At 41.1% G+C, this 13,580-nt stretch overlaps 1 protein-coding gene across 6 annotated transcripts in view; it reads left to right on the top strand.

The window, feature by feature from the left end:
• The window catches only part of ptprfa (protein tyrosine phosphatase receptor type Fa), a 365,864-nt gene that overhangs the window by 252,625 nt on the left and 99,659 nt on the right, over positions 1 to 13,580 (top strand). For all 6 annotated transcript variants that reach the window (XR_011602126.1, XM_070961026.1, XM_070961028.1 and 3 more), the window contains exon 12: positions 7,025 to 7,218. Coding sequence is in view for 5 of the 6 variants with exons in the window: in XM_070961026.1 (XP_070817127.1) it covers positions 7,025 to 7,218 (194 nt within the window). In the remaining variant the exon portion in view is untranslated. The remainder of the gene's footprint in view (positions 1 to 7,024; positions 7,219 to 13,580) is intronic.

The following is a 13,580-nucleotide window of genomic DNA, read 5'->3' on the forward strand; positions in this document are numbered from 1 at the left end:
TGGTTTTAGGGGAATTAAGGGGAGGTGTTAGTAGCACCATGGAGCTGTTTTTCTATGACAGAGGGTCCCCTTTTTGTTCATCTTGTTATGGTTGATATGATACACATGCCTGTCAATGCTCTCACATTATTCCACTGATTTAAAGATGGCAGTAACATGCCAAGAAATGCTGCATTACACAGCCATGGACAGAGGAATAATCCGGCAAAGGTGGGAGAGGGCTCTCTCCTTAAGTACTGTGCCTAATCAGGAACATGCCTCTCAGGTGAGCCCCTGAGGGGGCGGAGCTTACTGGGTGCAGGGACCCAGCGGCACAGACAGCGGAGAACAGAAAGACAACAATAACACTAGGAAAAGGGCAAGGAGATACGCTAGGAGAGAACAAGTCATCCATCCATCCATCCTTTTTCTGTACCGCGTATCCCTTTCGGGGTTGCGGGGGGGCTGGAACCTATCCCAGCCGTCAACGGGCGAGAGGTGGGGTACACCCTGAACTGGTCGCCAGTTGATCGCAGGGCACAAACACACAACCATTCACACACACACTCACACCTAGGGGCAATTTTTACAGTCACCAATTAACCTAATAAGCATGTTTTTGGTCTGTGGGAGGAAGCTGGAGTGCCCAGAGAGAACCCACGCATGCACGGGAAGAACATCCAAACTTCACCAGCAACCTTCTTGCTGTGAGGCACACGCACTACCTGCTGCGCCACCGTGCAGCCCGAGAACAAGTCAGTAGGATCCTAACAGAAGAGACTTCAGGAAGCTGCATGCAGTGACTGTACCCAGTTAAAATAATGCTATACAAATAAAGTTTCTTGTTATTCTAATTATTATTCCTGCACTTAATTCCCCCTAAAAACACATACTATGGTTTTTACTCTTTTTGTACAGATTAAGTACGCAAGAGCTGTTGGTAGGTGTGACCTTGAAGTGTGGACAGAACCAGGCTAGCTGTTTCCCCCTGCTCCCAGTGTTTATGCTAAGGCAGGCTAATCATGTCCTGACTCTAGTGCATGGTGTTGTTCGCATGCATGATATGTCACAGACATGATGTCTTGATATCAATTTTCCCATCTCACCTTTTGGACAAAGGCAATAAGTACATTTCCCAAAACTGTGAGTTATTCCTTTTAAACATATGTAGTACAATTAGTGGTAACATTGCACATGTTGTGGCAGACAGCAATGGACACTGCTACATGTATCCTGTCAAATTCTATAAATATGTATGCCATTCAAATAATTCAAATGTTGCTGTAATTACATAGCACTTCCACTGTGCATATAGTCTGTTGAACCCGAACATAATATCCTCCTAAAATGAACCCAAATGTTGCCTTATTTTATGAAAACTTTTTTTCCTTGTTTTTTGGACAGCACTGTCTTATGAGTAAAACCCAATGAATTTTAATCTCACACTCTTTTCATCTCTTTCCATCTCTCTCTCTGCACACCATTTGAATTTGAGCTCCCTCTGACTCAATTTTTGCAGCATCTGTCCATTTTCCACACAGTGTTGCATCTTTCACTGTGCTCTGCCCACATACAGTGTCAGCCTGGTGCCACGTTCTCAGTTTGCTCCCTGACACTACAGAGGTTTACAGCTCAGCTCTTAAGGCTGCTGGTTCACTATTCATGTACTAATAGTAAATTAGAGCACTTATATGAAGCCAGCCCTTTGTGATCGTGCTGTTGTTGGTCTTGATAGTATAGGCAAGTAGCAGTAATTTTCTCTCCTTGCCTCCACATTCACACTTTACATGACATCTCAGTGGGATGCGATTTGTAAGCACCTCTTTTGATACATGTGTCAAATTAGTGTTCAGTCATTCCCAGCTGCCCTGAGCCATGCATTACTATACACATTAATATGTGTTGGGTTCTTAACACAGGACTTCAGTCAAAATGATCAGAATCCCGATGTGTACCATTTTTTCATGGAAATAGAATTGGTGTGAGAGGGTTGTAGGCAAAATGGATTTGGAAGATTTTGCATGGTTTTAATAATTCTGGGTGGATACATAACCTTGTAAACTTGACAGGGTGTTGAGGATAAGGATCCAGGTTGAGGTAAACAGATTTGGCCTATTAAAGCAAACTGACAGGCATCACTATTCACCCTTTGCTACTGCAGGACTTAACAAAATAACATAAAATAAAACAATGCCTGCAGCCATTGTCACAAGTCCTACTTTTCTTTTTGCTGCTGTCCACTTTGGATCGTGGTGCTGAAATTAAATTTGGGCTCATGCTCAGGAGGTGAATCCAGCTTCCAAGTACTTTTGGGGTTTGTTAGCAGTGCTGCCAGTTTTGATTGGTCAAGCAGATGTGTCATCACATAACAACACCACAACAGTAACCACCATTTTACTACTTTGTCCATTAGTCAAGACAATGAAAGCCTTTAATCCTTTAAAAGATAACAGTGGGAAACACCTATTGGACATGCTAATATGGTGCTCATTAGAATTTTGGGAGGCCATTGTAAGGTATTCTGAGGGAGCTGCAGTCAGAACACTTACCCATTTTCAGCCATCAACAGGCTTCAGTGAGTCCCAGTAGGCACTTAGATTCAGTACAGTCATGAAGGAAAATACATCAAGGCAATATCAATCACATTCCTGCTATACTATATGACTACACTGCAGCAGCCTTCCACTCAAGCTATCCATCAGTAGTAACTGTCACCAGCATCATTTAGCTATTTACCAAGCTGAGAGTGAATATCTGCATATCTTTTATGCTTTTTGACATTCTCTCGTTCCTTCTTTGGCTAGTTACAAAATCTTCAGCTAATATGGGCTCACAGTAGTGTTCTGTGAAAGTCTCAGTCTCTGTGCTTACTTTCACTCATCGAACAAACTTTGGTCGAGCTTTTGCCTTCGTAATGGTGAAAACTGCTGTGAAAGCACAAGAAGAATGTTGTTTGTTTGTTTGTTTGTTTGTTTGTTTGTTTGTTTGTTTGTTTGTTTGTTTTTAAAGTTATGGGAATCCCCAAGTTATGAGTTGTTAAGTTCCTGCAGTGGAAAAGTACAGGGCACCCAGTGTTTTGTTTCTTTGGATAGATTTTATTCACAAAATATGGATCTTGTTTGCATATGATAATATGTTGTGCCCACAATATAGTTTTATGTTCAAGCTAGAATACAGAGATAACAACAGTCAGGATATTGTTAAAACTAAAAAGGGAAATTTTAAAATACCAAAGTTGCCAAAGTGCCATACTGTATATACATAATATCTCCTGCAAGCTTTAGAGTGGGTGGTGCTCAAAGATAGTGAGGGTAAGTAAATGGCAGTCTATCACGGCAGCATGTTGAGGTCATTCAGGTTGTGGATTTCTTTAATCTAAAGTAGGCAGAAGGAAGAGAATGCAGGCAGACACACACACACTGGACACAGTGAGAGAGATACAAAGGAGACAATTAGTGTCTGCACTAGCATTTCACAGCTGCTGCAGAGTATCCAGATCACCCACAGACACATGAGCCAGCCTCATGCTGTCAGCAGGATGGCCCTAAAATTTGATTCACTAACACTTCATTAAGCATGACATATCACCACATCACCAATTGATAACAAACAGGTTTGTGTCCATACCATTGATTGTATGAAGCATGGGCGATAGGTTTCTGAAGAGCCATCGTGAAGCTCAGTGGCTCTGGCTGTCGCCATCTTGGCAGTGCCTGACTGCACCAAACTCCTGGCTAATCCAAAAATGGGCAAAGTGATGGAGCATGGATGGAGCTGAGGCAGGCCAAATGAAGCCTGCTTGCTGAAACCTAGCAGCTAGTTGTCATTCAAAGTGGCTATAATTATGCAAAACTTTAAGCCCGAGTACAATTTAAACAAGTGAGGTATTTAAAAATTCACCACATGTGCAGTTGTCATGAACGGGGAAATTAGCTTAAGAGACCAAAACAGTTTTTTGCAGCAGGCTGTAAACATGTTCCCCTGTCTCCACCTGCAACATGAAAACTACAGCTTGAAAAATCTTGCAGACAAGAAGACTTTTACAAAAGGAAGTCAGGGAAGCAGGTAGATACAGAAGACACCACAGGTGACCTGCATGGATGGACTGCACCACAAACGTTTTGCTGGCCATCAGTAGCACTCACATGCAGTCCTCTCATCTAAACAGATCACTCTGCTCTCTAGAACAAATGCTACAGCAGCACAAACATGCTTATCTGTCACTTTAATGCAACTGGAAAGAATGTTTTGTTTCAGAGTATGTCCATGTTGAGCCAGCAAAATCTGAAAATGTGGGGGGAAATGTGTAATCAGACCTGCATTTAGAATGGTATTTGTAAAGATCTCTGTCCACATTGAAACATGTAAGAAAATGGTTCAGCCTGTTCTTTCCCCTCTTCTTTCAGTTCAGTTCTTCCAGCGCACAAACTACTACAGTGTGCATCACAGTCAGCACCCTTAACCAAGTGTTTTAGTTTCCTAACACACAACTGCGCCTCACCAGTCTGTTTACTACAGAGCCCCTAAAGTGCCCCGAAAAAAAAAAACTATATTGTGCACATGAGATACTAAATCGAGCGCACGAGATAATAAAACGTGCGCACAAGGTACTAAATTGAGTGCGCAAGATGCTAAAACATGCGCACGAGATACTAAGGCACAAACAAGCTAAATTGTGCCCTCGATTTAATTAACTCATTCATTTATACAAACAGGTGGCAACACATCCCATGTCTCAGGGCAAGAGCAACAAGAATGTCATTATATGATATTCTGAGATGAAAATAAGTTAATTAGCTGAGTTCTTCTCTCCATTGTATCGCGTGTGTGACTGAACATCTGAAGTGGTCACTACAGAGAGCCGTATGCACGGACAAGTGAAAGCATGGGAAATAACTGTATCTCGAGCACACATTTTAGTATCTCGTGCGCATGATTTAGCTTCCTCCTAATGTGCTCTAAACAAAAAATCTCCACTACCAGTGGCACTATTAATAATCAGTTTTTGAAGCTGGCCCTGGCCCAGTCCTTCACAAAATTCAGAAATCCTCTCAGTTTCACAAAAAACGAAAAAGTCTGCACAAAACGACACGTCTGGCGCGCTGCTCTTCAGCCGCCAGGAGTGCTGTCTGTTCGAGCCTTTCAGCATCCCGTCCTCGATTGGCGTCTGGTGATTGGTGAACGGGCCCCGACACTGCACCAATCCAGGGAGCTGACAGGCGAAGATGGGAGGTGGGAGGCGGAGGGAGATCACACCTCCAGGACGAGCCAATCCCGCGCTGAGGTCCGCTCCGCCTGCTCCTCACACACACTCCTCAGAAGCACGGCGTCAGTGGCCTTAACACATTTTTCTCCAAAGCTTCAAGCTTCACTCTGGAAGTTTGCTATTACTATGTGATGTGAAATGATTCTACTTAGTCCAAAGTGCATAGTGCTGACACCAAGTTACAGAGCTTTTCTTTGCCTGCTGTGCCACATGATACTTGAGCTGCTTTAACACTTTCTCTCCATGTCTTAATCTCTTAAGGTAGGACATTTTACCCTTTAACACTACCTTTCCTCTAATTTTCTGTCTTGAATTTAATTCATATTTACATGATGTCACTCAAATCAAGTCAATTTACAACTCCCTCTGAAGCTGACCAAGCAGTCTAGATAAATCTTCATAAGCCCATTTCAATGTTCTGTAAAGTCAAGTAAAACCTCCTCCCAGTATTCTCCTGGGGCTCCTTGTGACAAGCTTTGATGTGTATAACCTGCAAAGATAGCTAGCAACCTTCACATTACCTTGGAACTTCTCATCAAGTCATGAGAATTTCCAAACTCTGATGTGACAGAGATGGTAGAGACAAACCACCAGACTGTATATGAGAGAACAGCTGGAGCATATATCCAACACTTTAGCTGCTGGCTGGATGGTTTTTTTCTGTCTGTTTTCAAGAAAGGTTCAATTGAAATCAGTAGATTTCAGTTCATCCAGATATTGACAGATTTTTTTCTCTTTTTTTTGTTCTGTCACTTCAGGTATTTTTTACTAGATGAATCTGGAAAAGTTAGAGTGGATGCAAGTTGTTTCCACAGAAAAACTGCATTTTAAAAATAAAGAAGCACTAGTGAATACATAGTCTTAACGATCCATGTATGGCTGGGTATCTGTTCATGACCCTTTTAATTTTAAAGTGCATATAATTATTTATCCAGATGATCTACGCGGTGCCAAAAACATTTCCCTCAGAATAAAATGACAACTGAGACTTAAAGTGCCTATTCAACTAACAGTTCAACTACTGTTGAAACTTGTTAGTGGCTAAGCTTTCAATAAATGAATTTCCAATTTGCAGCGTATATGTTATAGCTAAGGTGGATTAAACTGACTTGACTATTTCACTAAAGGACAATGTTAACAAATGTATTTATCAGTCCTTTTTAAACCTTAAATAGATTTCCAAGCCATCACAAGCCGTCTACTGGGAATTTTCTGAGCCCATATCCAGAATGAAGTTAATCATATTAAAAACCAGATCCTTTTCTGATCCTTTGCTTACTGTAACCCTTATAAAATTAATAGAATTCCTATCACAAGGTGCTGCCAGGTGGACCATAAGATGACATGAAGGAATAAATATCAGCAAGTAGTTTCAGTCAATGATATCCATAGAAACAGTGGGCATCAGTCACAGTTTGAGAGGAACAGACATGGTGACATTTCGCACCTCTCTCAAATCCTGTCTAAACCATCCTGCAACTGAAACTTCTTTATCTGTGGTTATTAGAGAAAATACTTTAGGATACTGTACATAATGTTGTAGGAGACTGGGGAAGCTTTTATGCATGTTTTCTTTCCTATAATGTTAGACTGGTCTAAACATTGACAGATAATCAGGACCTAGATCAACACTTCATCAGGACACCTTTGGAAGTTTGCAGTGCCTGCAGTGTGAGTGAATGGTTATTGTAACCAAAAAGTGAAGGGAGATCCAAAGAAGAAACATTCGATTTTCTCTAAAAACTTTAAGGTAAGGTTGTGTGCTGTGTTGTGTTGCAGTGCCTGGAGCTCCTCCCAGGAAAGTGGAGGCAAGTGCAGTGAACTCCACTGCCCTCAGGGTGACCTGGAAGCCTCCCCTGTCTGTGAAGCAGCATGGCCAGATCAGAGGCTACCAGCTGGTCTACTCCCGGCTTGAGAAAGGGGAGCCTCATGGCCAGCCAGCCATCATGGACGTTTCCTTCCCTGAAGCCCAGGTACTGTCACATTCTTTCAGTTGAATCTCATGACACATTGAGAGAGTTTGACTTAAATCCCAGGAATCCCTGGGAAATGTTCTCACTCAAATGGTAACTTTTCGGAAGTCATTGTTTTTCTAGTTGATAAAAAAACACACATCAGTTTGAAATGGAACAAAAAAAGCTACAAAGTAATGATAAAAGAAAAAAAAAAATCCGAATTCCTCACTTTCCTCACGTTTTTGCCCTGGGGCTGCACGGTGACGCAGCAGGCAGTGCGCGTGCCTCACAGCAAGAAGGTTGCCGGTTCGATTCCCGGGTCAGGCCTTTCTGTGTGAAGTTTGCATGTTCTTCCCGTGCATGCGTGGGTTCTCTCCGGGCACTCCGGCTTCCTCCCACAGACCAAAAACATGCTCATTAGGTTAATTGGTGACTCTAAATTGCCCCTAGGTGTGAGTGTGAGTGTGAGTGCTTGTTTGTGTATATGTGTTGCCCTGTGATCAGCTGGTGACCGGTCCAGGGTGTACCCCGCCTCCCGCCTGTTGACCCCGAAAGGGATAAGCGGCATCGAAAATGGATGGATGGATGGCTACTGCCACTAGAATTTCTCAAAACATCTTCTCACTCTCCAGTTGAGTTTTGTTAACAAAATTCTTAGTTGATTAAAATGTTAATTCACTCATCTTGGTCTTCAATTATTACTCTGCACACAAAACTGTAACTTAAGAGCTTTAGAACTTTTTGTGTTTGTTGTCCAGTTTCCCTGGATTTTGCCTCTCGGGCTAAATACAGGCTAACCTACCTTTGGATTCATGGAGGGTGTTGGTGTAATGCCTGACAGGATGATTTATAGGCACTTCTTATGTCTGAAAAAGTACAGCCTCATCCTCTGCATGAGCAGCTGTGCTCACAGCCTTGTGTGCATCTTTTGGACACACACACTTAGAAAGTAGGCTTTCTTCAGCTTTGATCTTACATTAAATTACATGTTTTACATTTGAGCAAACTGTAAAATGTTTATGGGCCACATGGAAACACATTAACTATGCACAGATCCATGTTTTCTTCTTTTTGCTCATAAGGGAAAAACCAAACTATTGCAATGGACATAGCTCCAATAGCATTTTTCATCATTACAGTAAAAAGCTAGTTTGGTAATCTTTGTTGTTTTTTGATCTGTTCTCCTTCACCTTTTCTTTCTCAGAGTAGTTATAATAATTAGTCTTGTCCCTCCTACCTACAAGAGTGACAAGTTGTCCATTAGTTGTAACTAGTATTATCACCATTTCCTGTGTCTGTTTTACATTTAAGTTGTCCCACTGCCTTAAAACTTCAGCATTAAAACACATGCAAGGTGCAAAGTGCCAAAGTCACATTTACACAGAAGTCAAGATATCAGTCTTACTAGGTCAAATCTGTAACACACACACACACACACACACACACACATACACACACACACACACACATCTGAATTTCTATGTTACATGTCAGAGAAGGCTAATGCAATATAAGGCAATATTAAGACATACACACAGAAACATACAAAATTATCCGAAAGTATCAGGTCTGAAGCAAACAAAAGATTTTAAGTAGGATTAGTTTATTCAATATTCAACTATTTACACATGAACATCATCATCAGGGGTATTCTTACATTGATATAAATTCAAGAAATAGATTTCATGAAGTAGTTTTTTTATTATACTTATTTTCTTTTATTTATATTTTGTTGCAAAAAACAAAAAAATGAGATTGGAGCAGATAGATTAGAAAACATAAACTTGAAAGAAGAAATGAATAAAGGAACAAGATTTTAAAAAACACACCATAAGAGTCAATTAGGGCATTAAATATTAATAACAATGAACTTAGAAACTGACTTCACTATATGCCCATTAGAACAAGGGTTTGATGCACAATAACATGATCAGATGAGGATGTTTCTGAAAATCCCTTTCCTTTGGATCTATACAGCATGTGCCTACAACCTAATATTTGCAAATGATGATGTATCTTTTTCTGAACTAGTAAATGGATGAAACAGATTGAAATAAACCGTGTCGTCTGCTGTATCCTTATTAGAATGCATTTGTGATTAGATCCAAATATGATGACACTTTTATGAAGAGAGTGCACATACAATGCCTTACTGTTTCATCAAAATAATGGCATTTCATGTTGGTTGCAGTTTTTTTAAATCCAGCCTACATTGCTGGAAAACAGCCACATGAGTGTGAATAATGGAAAAATCTAGATAATCCTATTTAGGAATGCAAAAGCAAGTGTGTGCATGTGTTTGAGATCAATAGGCATTGAATATTAAGGAATGGCAGTAAAAAAAAATTAAAAAAAAGAATAAAAATTGAGCCAGCAGCATATGGTGGCCATAAGATGGACCATTTTAAGCAGTGATGTATTCACCCTCTCAGACTCTGGGCTCCAGGCTCTGGGGCTGAGTTTTCACCCCCACCTACATGTCTGTCTAGGTTTTCAGCATTCTGAGCAAACATCTGTTCTGTATATGAACGGATAGAGGAACATGTCAGTGTTGCAGGGACATAAAAACAATTCTGAGCCTGAATAATGTGGAAATTATATTGAAAGGGCTAAATAAAGAACAAAAAAACAAGATACAGAGGCATTGAGGTAGAAATTAACTATAGCTCAAGGTGCTTTTCATGAAGAAACATCCAATCACAGAGCTTCAAATGTTACTTGCAGAAACTCAAGAATACTGTGTTGAGAGCAATGTGGGTCAATTATGGCACCATGTTTTGTTTACAACTGCAAAGACAAAGCACTTCTTTCTCCTCTTTCTTTCGGCTGATTCATTTAGGGTTCGCAACGGCAGACAATCCCTTTCCATCTCTTCCTGTCCTCTGTCATGTCCTCACCACCACCACATCCATAATCCTCCTCTTTGGCCTTGCCCCTTTCCTCTTGCCTGGCAGATCCTTCTCTGTACATGTCCAAACCATCATCATTTTGTCAGTGCCACCACCACCAAACCATACAACATAGCTGGTGTCACTACCAATTTGGAAATTCTTTCCTTTCACTCTTGCTGGTACCCTTCAATCGTAAATCACTCCTGACACTCTTCTCCACCCACTCCATCCTGCCTTTACCTGTTTTCCTCACTCCTCATTTCTTTGAACAGATGACTCCAAGTATTTAAAGTGATCCACCTTTGTCACCTCTACGCCTTGCATTGTCATCATTATATTGTCTTTCCTCTCATTCACTCACATGTATTCCATTTTGCTCCTACCGACATTCATTCCTCATCTCTCCATTTTATACCTCAATCTCTCCTCAACCTGCTCTATGCTCTAACTGTGCTCCTCAAAGTTTTCAAGGTCAATTTTGAGCTCAATGATGCTTTGCATCAACAGCAGAAACACACGTCACTGAACATAAATTTTCCTCAGTGATTGAGTATTTAGTATTTAGCCAGAACCAATGTGCACCTATTGGTCACGCAACATCATGGTGGTAACCCACACCCTTTGATTTGGGTCACTTAGTGTGCTAACTGAGTGGTGCACGAATCAGTGCAGTGATTTATTTTTTTTTAACAATGCTGAAGACGTGATCCTTAATTTCATTGTGGTCTTGTGCTCTGTTGTACTGTTCACTAACTGCTAGGCCTGGCCCAGGTGTGACCCCACTCTGACACTCAGCCAGTGAACATATACATTCAGCATTCTTGTAAAAGCAGACACAGCAGCAGCAGCTTCTTCTCTGCTGCAGGTGTTGATTAGGTGACCCTCGTCTGCTCCATTCTCACACAGTTTGGCAGGACTTTTTCATTTGTCTTTTGTTTTCACTGATGTGACTTGAAATGAGTAAAGTACAATACTTGTGTCAAATGTTTTCAACTACACAAAAAATAACTTCAGTAATGAGAAAAAATTCATTACTTCCACCCCTAGCACACAAGTTTTACACAAGAGAGTGCCTGCTTCACTCAGGGGAAGCTGATCTGTGACAACTGTAAGGCTGGTTTGATTCATCATATTAGCAGGAGTAGGAGTGAGCTCGTCGAGTGAGTCGAAGGATGGATGTTTATAGGCACATAGGTGGTCAGCTCATTTCCTCTAAGCTTGTTTTGTTCTCTAGGAGGAGCATATCACTGGATTTCCTTCATAAGCAGCATTCCTGTCTTATCTGTGCAAGGCAGGAGGCCTGATAAAGTTCCTACATCTCACAACTCATCTACAGCTTCTCTCACACACACACACACACACACACACACACACACACACACACACACACACACACACACACACACACACACACACACACACAGAAGGAGAGAGAGAGAGAGAGACTCCTTCAACCATTTCACATGCCTCCTTTTCTTTAAGGAACTGTCTTCAAGCCTCGTCTATGATAAGTCTAGTCTCTCCCCCTGGCATCAGTGATGGTGATGAGTAAGTACAGCGACTGTGGGGCCTTTGGACCCCTTAGACAAAGTCTTGTAAACCACACACACACACACACACACACACACACACACACACACACACACACACCCACACCATAACCCCAAAGGCAATACTCACACTGGCCTGTCCACTTACTGATGTGTCTACATCTGGACAAGTTGTACTTTGTACCAACTCGCTTGTCCTTTCTCTTTCTTTTACTTTCTATTAACTCTGTCCACACCAGTGGATTGTTTTGTGGTAGAACAGACCTTCTCAAAGTCCGGAGCTTGGTCCGCATCCACACTTAACAGCTAGTCAATCCAGACCCAGCCCATATTGTCAACTGGTGGCTCACAGATCACATCCAGCCCCCTACATTCCATTCCCACCCACAGAATATTAATAAATTCAGAAAATGCAAGCAGCTATCTTCACCAGTGGAAAAGGTCCAGTCTGCCCTGAGAGTAATGGTCAATCAGCTTGTTAAAGTCCAGCCTAAACAGGAATCTTCTGGCCTTTGGACAAATTTGGTTGAGGACCCCTGCCACCTTGTGTTATGAATAGGCTGCAATACATTATGGGTTAGGGTTAGGGTATACATACAGAGTTGAGATTTAAATCTAACTTGAGTAGTTGCTGTGTGAAAACTTCCAGAGTTGAAAAGTCATGGCTGTAAGGACAGAAGGTGTCTGCTGAACAAATTGTAAAGCACTGGGATTTTTTTTAATTATTATTATTCTGGGCTATAGAAATACAATTGGCTTCACTTGTCTTGACTTAAAGTCCTGTTTTGTTTTTGTTTTTGTTTTTTCCCAGTATTATAAACAACTGCACATTGTTTTGGCATCAGGAAAACTTCTGAATGATGATCATTTGAATGCTGAAATGATGTACTGAAAAATGTTTTTAAGTAATTCTCTTAACATTAATGATCTGGCAACCTCTGTGGATGGATTTGCTAAGTTCTCATAGGGATGGTTTTATCCCAGTGTGGTATGAAACACTATCAATATGAAAACTAAGCAACTCCATCCACTGTGAATGCCATGATATGTTATTGAAAGACACGTAAGAAGATTTTTTTTTGTTAACCTGTTCTTTCCATGTTTAAGAATGAATCATAATGCTCAATAAGTTTGCTGTGCCACTATTAGTCACATGAATGTGGTGGGTAAGCTCAGAACATCTCTCCCAGTCCTCAGCCTGCTCTTGTTTAGTGTGAGAATGTTGGCTCAAATATTAATATAGAGGCAAATAAACTGAGTATCCTTTTCACATGGTGCTTCATCTGGAGAAATCTGGACTGTCGAACTCTGAGCTGTGGAGCTGCTGGTGAAGACTGCAGAGAGTACCAGGACATTGCATTTCAACGACCTTCAACTGGATTCCTCCTATACTCTGTCCATATCAACAGAGACAGATTTCAGGTTCAGGTTTCTTGAATGCAGCAAAATCTTGAAAGGCATGGTTAAATCATTGATCAGTGATGTCAGTTATAGTCACATACCTCATGAAATGAAATGCTGGTATTTGTGAAATTGGGGATATTTTCCTGAAGACTTGGGGTCTTCCTCAAAACGTTAAAGCATCACAACAAATGATTGCATGTGTGCATACATTTATGAGACAAGCCCATCTTCCTTTTGTTCAACGTGTTTACACCATTAGAATCAACTAAAAAAGTGAGGTCAGCTAAACACCCAGGATTGCTCAGTTCAACAAGGCTGTGACCCTTTTCTTGCAAAAAACCCTCAACTTCAGAGAGAATTGAACCACTCCAGAACTGTCCCACAACAACACCAGCACACATCAGCATCATCAGTGCTTCCTATAACTAATATTCTTACATGGTCATAGTGACACCTAGTGGAACTGTAATTTAATATACCCAGCATACCAAGTATAATTTAGGCATAGCACAAAGTCAGGTCCGCTTCGCCGATG

The sequence above is a fragment of the Chaetodon trifascialis genome, chromosome 4 (genome assembly GCF_039877785.1).
Source record: "Chaetodon trifascialis isolate fChaTrf1 chromosome 4, fChaTrf1.hap1, whole genome shotgun sequence".
Taxonomy (NCBI): Eukaryota; Metazoa; Chordata; class Actinopteri; order Chaetodontiformes; family Chaetodontidae; genus Chaetodon; species Chaetodon trifascialis.